The 14,907-nt window shown below is 55.9% G+C and overlaps 8 protein-coding genes across 8 annotated transcripts; 5 read left to right on the top strand and 3 right to left on the bottom strand.

The window, feature by feature from the left end:
• Positions 1-877: 877 nt before the first annotated feature.
• On the bottom strand, positions 878-1,710 carry CABS01_00317 (uncharacterized protein; the record flags this gene model as incomplete). The annotated part of the gene is made up of 3 exons (XM_060533699.1): positions 878-1,004; positions 1,069-1,089; positions 1,355-1,710. 3 exons carry the CDS (start codon positions 1,708-1,710, stop codon positions 878-880), a joined length of 504 nt encoding a protein of 167 aa, XP_060406213.1.
• Positions 1,711-2,282: 572 nt separating this feature from the next.
• On the bottom strand, positions 2,283-4,054 carry CABS01_00316 (uncharacterized protein; the record flags this gene model as incomplete). The annotated part of the gene is made up of 3 exons (XM_060533698.1): positions 2,283-2,355; positions 2,805-3,750; positions 3,817-4,054. 3 exons carry the CDS (start codon positions 4,052-4,054, stop codon positions 2,283-2,285), a joined length of 1,257 nt encoding a protein of 418 aa, XP_060406212.1.
• A 702-nt stretch (positions 4,055-4,756) lies between these two features.
• On the top strand, positions 4,757-6,476 carry CABS01_00315 (riboflavin transporter MCH5; the record flags this gene model as incomplete). Its single annotated transcript, XM_060533697.1, has 4 exons — positions 4,757-5,057; positions 5,130-5,163; positions 5,223-5,805; positions 5,910-6,476. The coding sequence occupies 4 exons, from the start codon at positions 4,757-4,759 to the stop codon at positions 6,474-6,476; spliced, it is 1,485 nt and encodes a 494-aa protein (XP_060406211.1).
• A 1,588-nt stretch (positions 6,477-8,064) lies between these two features.
• On the top strand, positions 8,065-9,352 carry CABS01_00314 (NUDIX domain-containing protein; the record flags this gene model as incomplete). The annotated part of the gene is made up of 2 exons (XM_060533696.1): positions 8,065-8,599; positions 8,664-9,352. The coding sequence occupies 2 exons, from the start codon at positions 8,065-8,067 to the stop codon at positions 9,350-9,352; spliced, it is 1,224 nt and encodes a 407-aa protein (XP_060406210.1).
• A 710-nt stretch (positions 9,353-10,062) lies between these two features.
• On the top strand, positions 10,063-10,776 carry CABS01_00313 (ADP-ribosylation factor family protein; the record flags this gene model as incomplete). The annotated part of the gene is made up of 2 exons (XM_060533695.1): positions 10,063-10,111; positions 10,184-10,776. The coding sequence occupies 2 exons, from the start codon at positions 10,063-10,065 to the stop codon at positions 10,774-10,776; spliced, it is 642 nt and encodes a 213-aa protein (XP_060406209.1).
• A 227-nt stretch (positions 10,777-11,003) lies between these two features.
• CABS01_00312 (3' exoribonuclease family protein) lies at positions 11,004-11,962 on the bottom strand (the record flags this gene model as incomplete). The annotated part of the gene is made up of 2 exons (XM_060533694.1): positions 11,004-11,736; positions 11,799-11,962. The coding sequence occupies 2 exons, from the start codon at positions 11,960-11,962 to the stop codon at positions 11,004-11,006; spliced, it is 897 nt and encodes a 298-aa protein (XP_060406208.1).
• Positions 11,963-12,269: 307 nt separating this feature from the next.
• Positions 12,270-13,149, top strand: CABS01_00311 (Cwf15/Cwc15 cell cycle control protein; the record flags this gene model as incomplete). The annotated part of the gene is made up of 3 exons (XM_060533693.1): positions 12,270-12,302; positions 12,364-12,999; positions 13,096-13,149. The coding sequence occupies 3 exons, from the start codon at positions 12,270-12,272 to the stop codon at positions 13,147-13,149; spliced, it is 723 nt and encodes a 240-aa protein (XP_060406207.1).
• A 981-nt stretch (positions 13,150-14,130) lies between these two features.
• On the top strand, positions 14,131-14,883 carry CABS01_00310 (short-chain dehydrogenase; the record flags this gene model as incomplete). Its single annotated transcript, XM_060533692.1, has 1 exon — positions 14,131-14,883. The coding sequence occupies one exon, from the start codon at positions 14,131-14,133 to the stop codon at positions 14,881-14,883; it is 753 nt and encodes a 250-aa protein (XP_060406206.1).
• Positions 14,884-14,907: the final 24 nt, after the last annotated feature.

The following is a 14,907-nucleotide window of genomic DNA, read 5'->3' as shown; positions in this document are numbered from 1 at the left end:
CACCAGCAACGATGGGGTTTGGGGCAATGAAAAAAGATGGAGGAAGAAGTTTTTCTGGTCTGTCCCTCCCGAAATCTGACGATGAAAGTAGGAAAGACTTTTTTTTTTCCGTATGCATGCCACCTGGAATGAGAGACATCTGCATTCGCGAAAGTCACCACCACCTAATTTGCAGGGCCCTTTTTTTTCTCTTCTTCGGTCGCCGCTCGCGCCATCCGAGTCCACGTGCGCTGGCAAGTTTTCTCTCAGCTGGGATTTTAGCGACTGGCCACGACGTCACTGACCAAGCCGGAAGAGGGAATCCAAAATGCGGGGGAATCGAGCGCTAACCATGCGCTGAAACGCCCACTTTTTTTCAGCGCCAGGTACCTTACCTAGCTGGCCGCCCTTGGGTTTTGCTCAAGCTGTCCGGGTGTGCATGTCAGCTTCGCCTAACTTTCAGGTAGGCCTTCTTCACACTTTACACCACGTGTATCTGATGTTAAGGGAGTGCCGTCAGCTGAGGCGTCTTGCGTTACCTCCTCGTTGCCGAATCTTAACCAGATTTCCTCGCGGTGGAAACTTACCTGAAGTACCTATATCGAAAGATCGTAATTTGGTTCGGAGGATTAGTTTCAACCCCGGCGCAAGCTCGGATTTGGACTCGTCTCCACTGGACGGAAGGTCAAAGACAGGCATCACCTTACCTAATCAGAGGTACGAACCTTCACCATCTTGTTGCTGACCAATTTGGCTGTCGCTGTCTGCACCTTTCCCACCTCCAAACTGGCACGAACACTGGGCACCTATTTGAATGATGTCTTATTGCAGTCGTTTTGCTAGCTCATCACTGCATATTTTATCACATCCAACCCATGAATCAGTCTATGCGACTACCTCAGGCCTTGGACTCACTCTCAAGAACCCAGTCTCTAACCGTCGTGACATTCTCCACAATCAACGGCCAGATGAGGTTCGTCGCGGCATCCTTCGCCTCAGTGCTGAAGCCAGCAGTCGCATCGGATCTGTGTACCTTTTGTCAGCAAAAGAAGACTACTTACACACACTGCAACGCCTTGGGGCACTCACAAAAGGGTAACATGGAAGCCACTGCGCATCCATCGAAGCACGCATTGTCAGTTCATACCCTCTCCTCAAATAGTTGTTTCTTCCGCCCAATGTCCACTTACAGCTCTCTCGCGTCCCGCGCCGTGGATTCAAGACAGGTATTGGCAATCATGCCTGCCATAACGAGGTGTGTAACACCCCTCTATCGCAACTGATAGTTCAAATCGGTATTGGCAAACCCGCTGTAACACATCAATATTCGATGCCTTGGACCAAGGCCCTCAATACCCCCTCGCAACAGCCTCACCTATTATTCCAATGCCGGCTCGCAACAACGTCCCCGTTCCTCACCACATCCGGCTCAAGCCCCTCCAAGATCTCCGCGCCCCAGCTGCCCTCCGCGATGCCCTTGGCGGCCGCCAGACCCTTGTGCGAGGGCGTGAGGTGCGTCCACCCGGCATAGTTTCCCTCCTTCCACGTCTTGTGCAGGGCGTAAAAGATGGGCATCTTTTGCTTGCGCGCCGCGGCGACGAGGGTGCGCAGGTTATCGTTTGTGCCCGTCGCCTCGAGGGATTCTTTTACGGACGGGTAGATTTTGCCCTCGTGGTGGAGGAATTCGTTGTAGGGGTCCACGAGGACGATTGCTGTGGAGGGGGTGGCCATGGTGATGATGTTGTTTGGTATGGATACATAAGTTTGAGAATTTTGGAAACCTGGATTCGGACTGCTGCGGAATTCAAGGGCATGCTCCAACTCCAAGCATCAGACCAGACCTAATGAGACTCTTTATATGAGATGAGGAAGCAAGAGGGTGGCGATAACCATCCAGCTGCGTCGAACGACGGATGACAAATTTCAGACTTGGAGTGGGCGTATGGGCTCTGGCACAGTGACACACCACAGCCAACAAAACTCCCGCCGATTAGATGAACGTCCCGAGCAGGACCCGGTTAACATATGCAGTACACCTGCTTCACCCTATGTGAATCGGATTTTCTTATCCCTCCACCCCTCACTCTGACCACGGCAACACGTATACGTGTACAGATCATGCCCAAGAATCGTCTCACACAGAGGCCGTCACAATCACGCTTACCGCGGGGTAGCAAAGTGGGATGACCAATCTCGCAAGACCAAAGCGGGCTCGGTCATAATAGACGACTCCTCAATCTAAACCTGGACCGGGAACGGACTCTCGGTGGAATTGAATACGACTTTATGATGCAAGCGCAACTTCACCCCCATGATTTTTGGGGTGTACGAGGAACAAATGGTGTTGACGTAGAAACAGCCCGCACCTCCCCACGTCTGGTGAAATTGGTCAGCAAAGTGGTTCTTGTTATCAGGGACGGTTCCGGCGTCCGCGCCTTCGGCCGGAAACCCCTCGACACAGTGTGCGAGATAAGTACTCCTCAAAGAGCCCGGTAATATACGAATCTCGTTTGCCTCGCCAGGATTTGACTTCGTCATGCAGGAATCTACGGCGCGCTCGACACGAACGGTCAAGACCAGTCCCCAAAGTCCCCCATCCACAACCCCGGATCAGGAGCAGACCAACATGGTGGGATTGGTCTGCTTAATCATGAGTTATGAGGCACTCCCACATCCATACCCGTACCTCTCCTTGGTCTTTAAAAACCCTCCCCCTGAATATCTGTACACAGGTTTTGATTACAAATTTCGGTAAGGCACACCAACCACATGAAAGCATCACACGAAACCCCCACGCCTCCCGCCCTACCTACTACGACATCAACGCCGAGAGCTTCCGCTTCCACTCCTCCAGCGCCCGCTCGCTCTCAACAAGCCTCTCCCGACTCGTCTCCAGCTCGGCGCGCAAGCTCCCATTTTCCGCCCTCAACCCAGCCGCCTCCTCAACAGCCTTCTCCCCCAGCGCAGCCTGCGCCCTAAGCTGCTCCATCTCCGACGCCGAGACGCGGCCCACGTCCGCCGCCCGCCTGGCCAGCGCGAGCTCGCTGTTGCGCAGGTGTAGCTCCCGCTGCATCTGCGCGACCTGGCCCTCGACGTCGCCGACCTTGTGCCGGAGCTCGTGCGCTGTCTCGAGCTCGGCGTATAGGAGCCGAAGCGCGGCGTCGACGTCTGTTGGGAGGGTCGTGTAGCGGGATTTGCGCGCGGCTGGTGCCCGTGCTGTGGATGTGCTGGTACGGGGCGGGTCATCCCGTGAGGTTGCTGCTGTTGAAGTTGTCTGCGGAGGTAGGGGGGCGATTCCGGTGCGGGTGGTGCTTGATGAAGCGGCTGCGGCTGTTTCCTCTCTCGCAGCGGAAGGGGATGCTTTGGCGGTACGAGTCCTCCTGGCGGACGTACTGGGCGTGTCTTTCGACGCCTCGGTTGTCCTATTTGTCTCTTGATTCTGGCGAACTTGGTGCGAATTTGATAGATCTTGCCGACCCGTGTCATTAGTTGAGGGTGTAGCTCCCGTTGCCTCAGCTGCCTCCACAGGGGCCGATGATGATGAAGAAGCAGCCAAAGGCCGCATCTCCGGCATTAGAAACGGGGGATCTTTGTGCCAGTTCCGGTGCACGCACACTTCGCAAAAGAAGCAACTGTTGCCCTCAACGACAGAGTAAGTGCTCTCTTCGGGCCTGCAGGACTCGTGATACGACCTCTTGCAAGTGATGCAGTAGGTGAGACCCTTAGTCTGCCGGCAAATGAAGCAGAATTCATCGTGCTGTGCCCCGGCTTCTTTTTACCCGATATCGTTGTTAGTAGGTAGACTATCAAGCTTCGGATGTATTTCAACTTTCTTACCTTTCCAAGCTTTGTATCGTTCCAGAGCAGCGGGGATAGGAAGCGCTCGCGGGTCAACTGAGCTTTCAGGCTCCAGTGCTTGTTCTTCTGTTGGTAGATGATCGAGTTCACCCGACTCTTTTCTGGCAGTATTGGGGTTCGCGGAGCCACCACGCGCACCACGAGACCTCCCGCGACGAGTTGGCTGTGCTGAACGTAGACGTTTCCTCGGCGGCTCCCTGCTTTCGTCGTTGTCCATGACTTCGCTTTTTATGTATATCCGGATACGCTGTGGGAGAGAGTGGTATAGGATCTTCTTGGTGAGAGACCAAATGTGTGTAGCCACTGCTGGATTTTTGAGAGCGCCTGTCAGGATAGAGAGATACGTAAGGGAAGATGAATGTGGCTGGGCACTTGGCAATTTGGTGGTGAGATTGTGCAATGAACGATCGTGCTGACTAATGACGCTGGCGCTGCTACCTCCTAAGCGACAATGCCTCTTAGTCAAGAGACACAATACAAGGATCAGACAAACAGTAACATAAATGCTGTTACCTTATTGATTCTCGTGTACAGTCCGAAAGTCAATACAGATGACACAGTGTTAGAACTCAGGGCAGAGGGGTGCTCTTAGAACTCGAGTACATGTCGTAGCGATCGCGCTATCTGTGACCCAAATTTGTCATCGAAATGCAAGGCAGATTGCTCAAAGGGGAAAGGAATCCCGCAGTTGGCGTGGGTTTCTGCTGACCAATTTGGGCCACAGGAGCGGGTGTCAGTTGCCGGTGAATTATCCTCGGTTCTTGGGAAGAGAAGCTCAGTGTACCCCTCCGAGAGGGTTTTCCACATCCCCCGTCGAGTTTTCTGACGAAACTCTCAGAAGTGATTATTATTCGTTTGCCTCGAGTACAGGCACTTTGAACTCCAGGGCTCAGAGAACGACAGCTTTCAACGAAGAACAATGTTCAACACGACAACCAGTAGCCCCGCCGGGTCTGATAGCAACGAGAAGAACTTCGAAGCGAGTGGCCCCGAGGATCACGGCGTCAAGGGTAGGCTGCAATTGGAATCGACCGAGCCCGACAGCCATAGGGATTCTACCACGTATAAAACGTATCATCAGAGCGAGGACAACAGCTTGCCCAACCAGTCAACTGATGTAGTTGACCGTGTCACAAGTCGTATTGCGAGTAGAGTCACCTCACGATCGACCATAACCCCTGGACCGCCACCCGATGGCGGATTAAGAGCTTGGTTGTGTGGTAAGTTGTATCAAGACCAAAGGTTTCTGTACTGAGAATGCTCCATTTACTCACCTTCCCCATATTGAACAGTCTTTGGCACCTTTCTCGTCGTGATGAATACATGGTATGATCCTAGAAACCGAAACCTTTCTCAACCGAATAACTAACAAGGAACGATGTCAGGGGCATGATCAACTCCTTTGGCGCCTTCCAGAGCTACTACGTCCAAACCCTCGACCGCAGCCCCTCGGACATATCCTGGATCGGCTCCGTCGAGATCTTCCTCCTCTTCTCCATAGGCACCTTCACCGGCCGCCTCACGGACGCGGGCTACTTCCGCCCCGTCGCGGCAGCCGGCTCCGTCCTCGTCGTCGCGGGCACCCTGGCGGCCTCGGCCTGCACGCGGTACTGGCAGCTCCTGCTCGCGCAGGGGGTCTGCGTCGGCCTGGGCAACGGGTGCCTCTTCTGTCCCGCGGTCGCCCTCGTCTCGACGTACTTTGCCAAGCGGCGCGCCTTCGCCATCGGGATTACGGCCTGCGGGAGCGGAGCGGGCGGCGTGGTGTTTCCCGTTGTCATTCGGGAGATGTTGCCGCGTGCCGGGTTCGGCTGGACGATGAGGACGCTCGGGTTCATCCAGGCCGCTGCGCTGTTTACCGCCTTGTCTTGTCTGAAGCCGAGGGTGCCGCCTCGCAAGACGGGGAGCTTGCTGGAGTGGGCGGCGTTCAGGGAGTTGGAGTATACGTTCTATGCCGTGGGGGCATCTTTGGTACGTTGGTTTCCTAAAGAATCCTTCGTCTCTTCCTGGTCCAGCCACCAAAGTACTCAACCCCTGACTTCAAACGAATGTTAACCTCTGTTGGAACTGGACAGTGCTTCTGGGCGTCCTACATCGTCTTCTTCTTCCTCGCAGCCTACGCCCGCGACATCCAAGGCGCCTCCTACGACACATCCCTCGACCTCCTCATAATCGCAAACGGCGTCGGCATCCTCGGCCGCCTCGTCCTCAACAGCCTCGCAGACCGCGTCGGCAACCTGACAATGTTCGTCCCCACCGCCGGTGCCGCCGCAGTGCTGGCGTACTGCTGGGCGGCGCTGCCCATCGCCTCCTCCTCCTCGCGGGTGGGTCTCTACGTCTGGGCTGCGTTGAGCGGTATCGCACTGGGCGGCATCCAGGCGCTCTTCCCCTCCGCGCTGGCGTCGCTGACGGCCGATCCGAGGAAGCAGGGGGCGCGCATCGGCATGGTGTTTACGATTGTGAGCGTGAGCGTGTTGACGGGACCTCCGATTGCGGGCGCGTTGGTGTCTGCTTTGGGGGGTAGGTATTTGGGTGCGCAGATGTTTGCGGGGAGTAGTTTGATGTTGGGGATGGTGTTCATTTTCTCGGCGAGGGAGGCGAAGAGGAAGAGGGTGGGAGGGTCGTTTTGGGCAAAGGTTTAGGATGACATTGTCCCGTCTGTTTCCTTCATCTGTAGCTCGAGATCGAGCATCTTGGATACGTGTCTCGTCTCTTCTTTCACCAGTTTCCTTATCAGAAGCCACAGAGACTTGGTGATATTACCTTGCTTGATAGAGGGTGACCGAAGAGATAGATCGAATCAGATGGCGATCCACAATGGCGGTTCCAAGTGGGTAGAAACGCCCTCAAAGACGGCATATTGGCATTAAATGAAGTACCGGGCGTCTTGTAGTGGTGTCGACGACGCTAGGATGGCAAGTCTTTCGTGGGTCCGAGTGTTGTGATGTGTTCTGCCGGCACCTCGGCTGACAATGCCAGTGTCATTTGATGGAGTTTAAACCAAGAATCATCAGAAGGCTTGGGGGGGGGGGGGGTGGAGTTGATACTGGCAATGTCGCTGATGGGCGGTTCGGATATTCTATTCTATTCGTCGAAGGGTACTTACTGTTGAGAAGAGGATAAATAAGATCAATGAAACGCAGACACTAAGTGGCGCTATACCCTGGCTTTTGAAGAAGAAGAACAACTGATTAAATGTGCGTGGAGGATGCCTTTGCTATACCTTGAGTCGATGGTGAGCGAAGAAAGCAACTTCAATGCAGAAGGCAAGGTCACGATATTGCCACACTGTGATCCTATTTCTTTATGTTCATGTTAGCTGAAGACTATCAGCAAGCAGGATGCTATTTCTGCCACCCGACTTTGGTTGTGTTGAGCAGAGTGGATCAAACCCCTAGTCTTGTCCTCGAAGATTCGAAGACTTGTAATGTGCAAGGTTTCCATGAGTATGGCTGTACGGCTCCCTCTCATGTCATGGCGAAAGGAAGTCGATGATGACTAAACATATTCCATGCACCTCGGCAAGATCTAACCGCCGCGTGGGCGACTTCGGGGGCCAAGGCGATTGGATAAGCTTAAGTGCATCCTCATCTCACTCTCCCATCCTAAGATGTCCCATTGACAGCTGTCCAACGAGCCCCCGTCAGAAGCTTCCCTTCCACCCCATACCCAATGATGATGGACGTATTCCAATGCAAAGGCCTAGCAGACAGCTGCCACGCACGGGCTGTCCAGTAGCTCCGAATACCGTGACAAGTCCGGACACTAACACTGACACTGACACTGACCTTTCGGTGACCAGTCGATCTCTCAATCGCACCTAGTGTGGGGGAGGAGGGATCTGTCGGAGGGGGGCTCCATTTATCGGAGCTCAGCGGCGAGTCGTGATTCACCGCGACAAGCTCCAAAGATCCATCGCATTGCGTCTCTGGTGTCCCCCATCTTTCTTTGCCGTCCCTCGTCAATCTGATTAATCAGCCGGGCCAGTCCGTTGCCGCCGCCGTCACTGCCGCACGTCTTTCAGATATCTCACACTTTTAGAAGCCTCAAATACTTTTTCACCAACCTGTTGTAGAAACTTGCACTCACTGCCTTATTTGGGTTTGGTACGCAGTATACGTCATACACATCCTACATCGGCGCCCATCACCCCGAAACCCCCACGTAACACCCAAGGACCCCGCGATAGCTTCACCGCCCGCTTGAGCCAGAACCTCAGGAAACCTCGGCATGGGTTCTCAAACTTGGAACCTCCCCGCACCAGTCGACGACCCGGACTCTATGCTGTCCCGCAAGTTCGGGCGGGAGACCGTCAACTACTTCGCCGGCAGCGTCCTCAACCGCGTCGGCTGGCTGCGTACCGACCACACCTTTATCCGGTCCGCCTTCCAGTCAAAGGACACCAAATTCATGCTCCTCAAGGACCTCAGCCCCCTCACCAGCGCCCCGACGAGAGTGCAGTTTGTCTCGTACGATGACGTCAAGCCCCTCACCACCGAGGACCCGTTCGGGCCGTCCGAGGAGGATCTGATCAAGAACTTTGACTCGACGGTCACGAAGCCGCTCATCATTTTCCTGGGTCTCGAGGAGAGCGCAAAGGTGCCGTTTGAGTACAAGGGGCTCAAGGGACGACCGTGGTTCGCTGTGGATGTGACGCCCAAGGGCTCCTACGCCGATGCCGCCAACCAGCTTATCGAGGCTCAGTCGAGCAAGGGGTATAAGTTCCTCGAGGGAATGAGGCCGATGACGCTTGAGCCGGATCACGGTAAGGAATCTTACTCTCCTATAAGAATCTGTTCATACATCAGTAGCTAATGAATAATTGTCAGCTGGCATCTACGCCCAGGCCCGTTCCATCGCAGACTGGAACACACGCAACAAGTTCTGCGCCGGGTGCGGACAGCCGTCCCTGTCGGGCAACACGGGCTACAAGCGCCTGTGTCCCACAACCGACCTCGCCGGCTCCGACACGCCCCGCGAGCGGGCCGAGTGCGCCACGCGCAAGGGCGTCTCCAACATCAGCTTCCCGCGTACGGACCCGACCATGATCGCCGCCGTCGTGTCCTCGGACGGCACCAAGGTGCTCCTGGGCCGAAACAAGCGCTACCCGCCCAACTGGTACAGCACGCTGGCCGGCTTCATCGAGCCGGGCGAGTCCATTGAGGAGTCTGTCCGACGCGAGGTACTCGAGGAGGCCGGCGTGCGCGTGGGCCGGGTGGTGATTCATTCGAGCCAGCCGTGGCCGTACCCGGCGAGCTTGATGATTGGGGCCATCGCGCAGGCGCTGCCCGACGGGGAGACGATCGATCTCGGCAACGACCCCGAGCTGGAGGACGCGCAGTGGTTCCCGCTCGAGACGGTGCGGGACGCGCTCAAGTTTGGGGTTAGCGGGCTCGGTGAGCCTGCGCCGGAGGGGTACAAGGAGGGCGGGCTGAGATTGCCTCCTCCGGCGGCTATTGCTAACCGGTTGATGACTGCTGTTGTTGAGGGTTATGCGACTGCCGCGCCAAAGATGTGAGGTAAGTGATGATGGAGCTGCTCCCGGGTGTTGGGTTCGCGAATGTGTTTAGATTTCATGATAGACATGAATGAATAGACTTGTCCCCATGTTTGCGTCCCTTCTGGCCTTCTGGGATTTCCAAGTCGAGAGAGTTGATTATGAGCTGAGCGTCAGCAGCACTCTGGGGTCGAGTGAGTGAGTAAGTGAGTTCAACAGATATGCGATAGACCTTAAGATAGGTAAATGCTGAAGAGTGTCGAGAGGAGGGTTGCTGTCATCAGAAATTCCTTACTTTCAAGACTTGGAGAATGAGAGGTATCTGAGTATCTGCCTTAAGCAAGCGTCGTAAGACATCAAGGTCCTCAACCATACTGAACTTGGTAACAGTGGAGGAGGCAGTAGAAAGGGAGCCGGGCCTGCCCGGTGCCGTAGGGCTGAGGAGCCACTAGCTCGAGGTCCCTGAAACCCCCGTATGACCCCCCACCACACACGCAGCGGACAGCGTGTCAGCGCCCACAGGCTGGAGTACAGGCCAGCACAAGCTCCAACGCAAGTTTGAGCTACAGCTCGCGTGGACAAGCTCCATCCACTTCCTCCATCCACATCCCGCCCATTGCGCCGCCATCGAAACCCTCCACCTGTCCCGAACTCCAAACGAACTCCCAAAACCTCGCTTGTCCAAATCGCCGCAAACCAGGTGCCGCTCGCCAGTCGGTCATTTGCCTGCCATGTATCACCTAGCCAAGGGGTTATACCTCCTAGCTACTAGCAAAGAAGGTTCGCGCACAATGAACCGCAACCCATTGTCCACGGCCAGCCTCCATAGCTAATCTCTTCCCCCTTCAACAGAGTACTCCGTCATCCTCCTCGGCCTCGACAATGCCGGCAAGACAACCTTCCACGAGCAAGTCAAGCACTTCTTCCTCGAGTCGCACCCGGACCCGAAACTCAAGACGGTGCCGACGGTGGGCCAAAACGTCTCGACGATATCCCTGCCGGACATGTACCTCAAGATCTGGGACGTCGGCGGGCAGCACTCGCTGCGCCGCCTGTGGCAGAGCTACTACGCCTCGGCGCACGCCATCGTCTTCATCATCGACTCGACCGACATTGGCGACGGCAACCTCGAGCACGACAACGTTTCCGGGCGGCTCGACGAGTGCCGCCTCGTGCTCGAGGACGTGCTGCAGCACTCCGAGACCGAGGGCGTGCCCGTCCTGGTGCTGGCCAACAAGCAGGACCGCGAGGATTGCGTCGAGGTCGTGAGGATCAAGGAGGGGCTTGTGAAGAAGGTCTTTGAGGGCGAGAAGGCGAGCAGTATCCGCGACTCGAGGGTGTTGCCTGTTAGTGCGCTGACGGGGACGGGCGTCAAGGAGGCGGTGGAGTGGGTGCGGTCAAGGGTGAAGTGGAATAAGGAGTCGAGGCCGCCGGTGATGCGGTAGACGTCGTCGCTGGCTTGTCGTCATTTACGAGGCATGATAGTACACGGGTAACTTCTTTCTAGACTGGGCGTAGATGGAGTTGGGGGCTCAAAGTCAAGGGACGAACGGGTGAAGCCACGTTGGTCACTTTGCTCCTTTTTGCAGAGCATGGGTTTTTGAGAGCGTATTTGGCTGGGTATCATTTTACATTTTTTTGGTTAATCTTCCTCTGCTTGACTGGCCGTGTTCTATGCGTCCACCACTCTGTCATTCTCCGCCGAGAGTAGCTCTGATATGAGACCACCCTTGTCCCTCCGCTTCGCATCGTCCGCCAACCTCTCGTCCACTATCGTCGAGAACTCCTTTGCCTTTTGCAGCGCCACGTTACCGCAGTGCAGCAGCGTCACCGCCTCGACCGGGGTGCCTCCCAGCTTGGAAATCTGGCTAATCTCGCCGTGCTTGTTCAGGCTGACCGTCACGCTGCTCGTCCGCAGCTGCTCCTCGAGCCAGTTTGCGTCGACGAGCGTAATTTCCCCCTCGTCGCCGTAGAAGCTGAACGTCACGCAAAAGGGGCTGTGCAGCCAGCTCAGGGGCACTGGTTCGCGCTCGGCGGGCGTGAAGATGGTGAGGCTCTCGCCCTCGTTGGAGGTGTCGGGCTTGCGGAAGTGGCGCAGGGCGGCGACGACGGCGAGACAGGCCGCGTCGGTGAGGTTGCCGTCGTGGGAGAGGACGTGGACGTCGGCGCGGACGGACCATACCTTTTTGCCCGCGACGAGGCAGAGGGACTCCGTGTCGAGGGCGCCCGAGCGGCGGACTGTCTTCTCGAGGAGGCGGGAGAGGAGGACCTCGGCCTCGGTTGGCCGGTTAACCTCGAAGGCCGGGGAGGCCATGGGGCTGAGCTCGGTGGTGATTTGAAAGACGCCCTCAAAGGGGCGGTCTGAGTAGGGCACCGTCACTTCGGCGGAGACTTTGACGAGGACTCTGTGATGGATGTTAGCAAAGGCTGAATCTGGCGAGTGTAAGAATAATATAAGTTGACTGACCTCGTCTTGCCGAGTTCGACGTTGGCCACTCCGTACTCATCGCCAAAAGTGAGCTGGACTTTTCGATATTGGTCGAATTCCCGGCCATCAAGTCTCAAGTTCTCCTTAAGAGCTTGTGTGACAAACGCCTTCTCATTCGCTGACGGCTCGGCTTCCCTGGGCATCTTGGTGGCTGAAATTGGTAAAATGTGAGAGCAATTTCAAGACTGAGAATCTCATCGACTCGATAGTCACCTGCAGGTGTTCAGTGAGGTCAATCGCATTGGTGGGGCGCTTGCAAAAATTCTGCCGGGCGGTCGAAGCCTTAGAGTGTTGCCTCCCCTGCAGCGGGACCCACTCAGCCAGCTGCGCGCCGTCGCATGCATTTGCTGGGGGGACCAAACGTCGATTGTCAATCTGCAGATTAACACCTTCAGCCTCCTTCAACATCCACCAATCTTCAATTCTCACAACCCGTCGCAACCTGCCAAGATGACCACCGCCCATCGTCCCACCTTCGATCCGGTACGTTCTTCATTATGCTTTTCCCACTACCATCATTATCCTTACTAACAATTCATACTAGGCCAGAGGCAAAGAAGCTCTCCGCGGCCCGGCCTACCACCAACGCCTCCTCCCAGCGCACACCCAACTCAAGTTCCGCCAAGCAGGCCAGGGCGGCAACGCGGATGAAGAATCTAGCGACCTCAGAGCCGAGCTCCTCGCCGCCGAGGCTGCCCACTTTGCCAAAAAGAACGGCGGCGCGCCTCCCCCGTCCGCAGACGACGATGCCGACGCGCCCTCGGGCGGCGTAAAGCGTGCCCTCGAGGCCGGGTCGCAAGCAGACGCAGAAGAGGACTTTGAAGCGAAGCGGAGGAGGATATTAGAAGAGTCGCGGGACGTTGACGCATCTTCAGACGAGGAAGGGGACGAAGAGGACGATGACGACGACGACGATAGTGACGAGGACAGCGACGACGAGGAGGCGGAGCTGCAGCGCGAGATGGAGAAGATTCGACGCGAGAGGGCGGAGAAGAGGGAGAAAGAAGAGAGGGAGAGGGCCAAGGTCGAGGAGGAGGCGCGGGAGAGGGACATTGCGCTGGGTAACCCACTGTTGAATAAGCCTGATTTCAACATGAAGAGGCGGTGGGACGACGATGTCGTTTTCAAGAACCAGGCGAGGGGAACGGAGGAGAAGGGCAAGGGCAAGGAGTTTGTCAACGTGAGTATTTACCACCCCCCTCAGCTCTTGGTCCAAGTACACCTATAATGGGTGAGCGCAATTGGTGTGATGATGGGATTGCTGACTTGCGTATAGGATCTCCTGCGCTCCGACTTCCACAAGCGGTTTATGAGCAAGTATGTTAGATAGATACCCACCGCCGATTATAGTGGCAAATGCGACTCTTTTTCTTCTGCCCTTTCAATCGATGGAACCGGTTACGAGACGCTACGAAGGCAATGAACAGGATGGTGCTCGAGTTGCCTGGCGAGGCCCATCGAGTCCATCCTTGGCCCCAGGATGGACTGGACGCAACAGAGGTTGCTCATTCATAAGCGTCCAGCCAAGATATTCCGTGTCGCCTCGTCATGTATGTCACATAGGATCGACCACCGGACACAACGTCAACATTCTCACTTCAGAGGTCACCATTATTGGTTATCTGTCTTGACACCCATGCCTAGGCACACTACAGATTTTGGAACTTTTGGTTCACAGCACACTTGAGGTATATCCCGCGGTCATGTGCCCGATTTCAATCTCAACTACATTGGATTCTTTCCAAAATGTGATGTTTCTCACTTGCGAATTACCTTCAGCGCCAATTGGAATCGCCGGCATCTTGCCCCTGAGCGGGCCGCACAAGCGGATCGAGCCCGGACGGATAGTTGTGAGACTCCGTCCGATCCCCATGGTCTTGGCTCCGGCGGCGAAGGGTCATCCGGGAAGACTACTACACCCAACGTATATAAAAGCGGTTCTCGGTTTCGGTTTCCGTGTACAGAGAAGCCTATTCAATCATTTTCCTTCGGTCCAACGATGCCAAGCGGGCAGAGCAGTAAGGAGAGCTTTCGGAACGCCTGCTTATCGGATGATTGCTTGGAATAGGAGCTCTTCTCGATAAGTCAAATGCGTCAAGACCGTGCATCTAGCTTGAGGCTTACCGCTGGAGGCTGGTGAGACGTTGATTCGCAATTCTACTTTCTCTATGCAGAAATACCATTATGATTCATTCGAGCTCATTCCCAAGTATCACGATACTTCTAAAATATAAAGGCGATGAGGTTGTAGGAGTATTGCATATTTCTCTCATCAACACGCTCACATCGCATCATCAAATAGCCCAGCAACATGAACCCCCAGACAGTCGCACTCATCACAGGAGCCAACGGCGGCATCCGCCGCGCCGCTGTCGATATCCTAGCTTCCGCTCACCACTACCACGTCTTCATCGGGTCTCGTAGTCTCAAAGCAGGCCAAGAGGTAGCCGACTCCCTCACGTCTCGCGGCCTATCCGCGTCCGCTATCCAACTCGATCTCACATCCGACAACGACATCCTCGCAGCGGTCGCCTCCATCTCCGAAACCTTTGGAAAGCTCGACGTCCTCGTTAACAATGCCGGCGCGCAATTTAACATGAACGACAACCTCTCACTGCGGGACCAGTGGACGTCCACCTTCGCCACAAACGTCGTCGGCACCGCCGTTCTGACCGACGCGCTCCTCCCGCTCCTCCGCAAGGCCCGGTTCCCGCGCATCGTCTTCGTCAGTTCTACCAAGGGACCCATGGCTGCCGCCCTGGACGGGAGCGCGGGATTCTATGACGTCGCGGCCAAGGCGTACGATGCCAGCAAAGCTGCGGTCGATATGTTGGCCGTCAGCTATGCTAGGGTGTTGAAGGGCGATGGGGGCGTTGCGAATGCCGTGTGCCCGGGGCTGATTGAGACGAAGCTGACGGCGTTTATGGGGAAGGATCTGTTGGCTAGCCATGGCGCTGCTTCGACTGAGTTGGGGGCGAAGAGGATTGTGGAGATGGCTACGCTGGAGGAGGGGAGTACTGTGTCGGGAATGTTTTCAGATAGAGATGGGGCTGTTCCTTGGTGAGGATGAGAGTCGACGCCATCGTCA

This window comes from Colletotrichum abscissum (genome assembly GCF_030869225.1).
Source record: "Colletotrichum abscissum strain IMI 504890 chromosome Unknown Scaffold_1.1, whole genome shotgun sequence".
Lineage (NCBI taxonomy): Eukaryota > Fungi > Ascomycota > Sordariomycetes > Glomerellales > Glomerellaceae > Colletotrichum > Colletotrichum abscissum.
The sequence above is the reverse complement of the archived record's forward strand: the minus strand, read 5'-3'. Positions and strand labels throughout refer to the sequence as shown.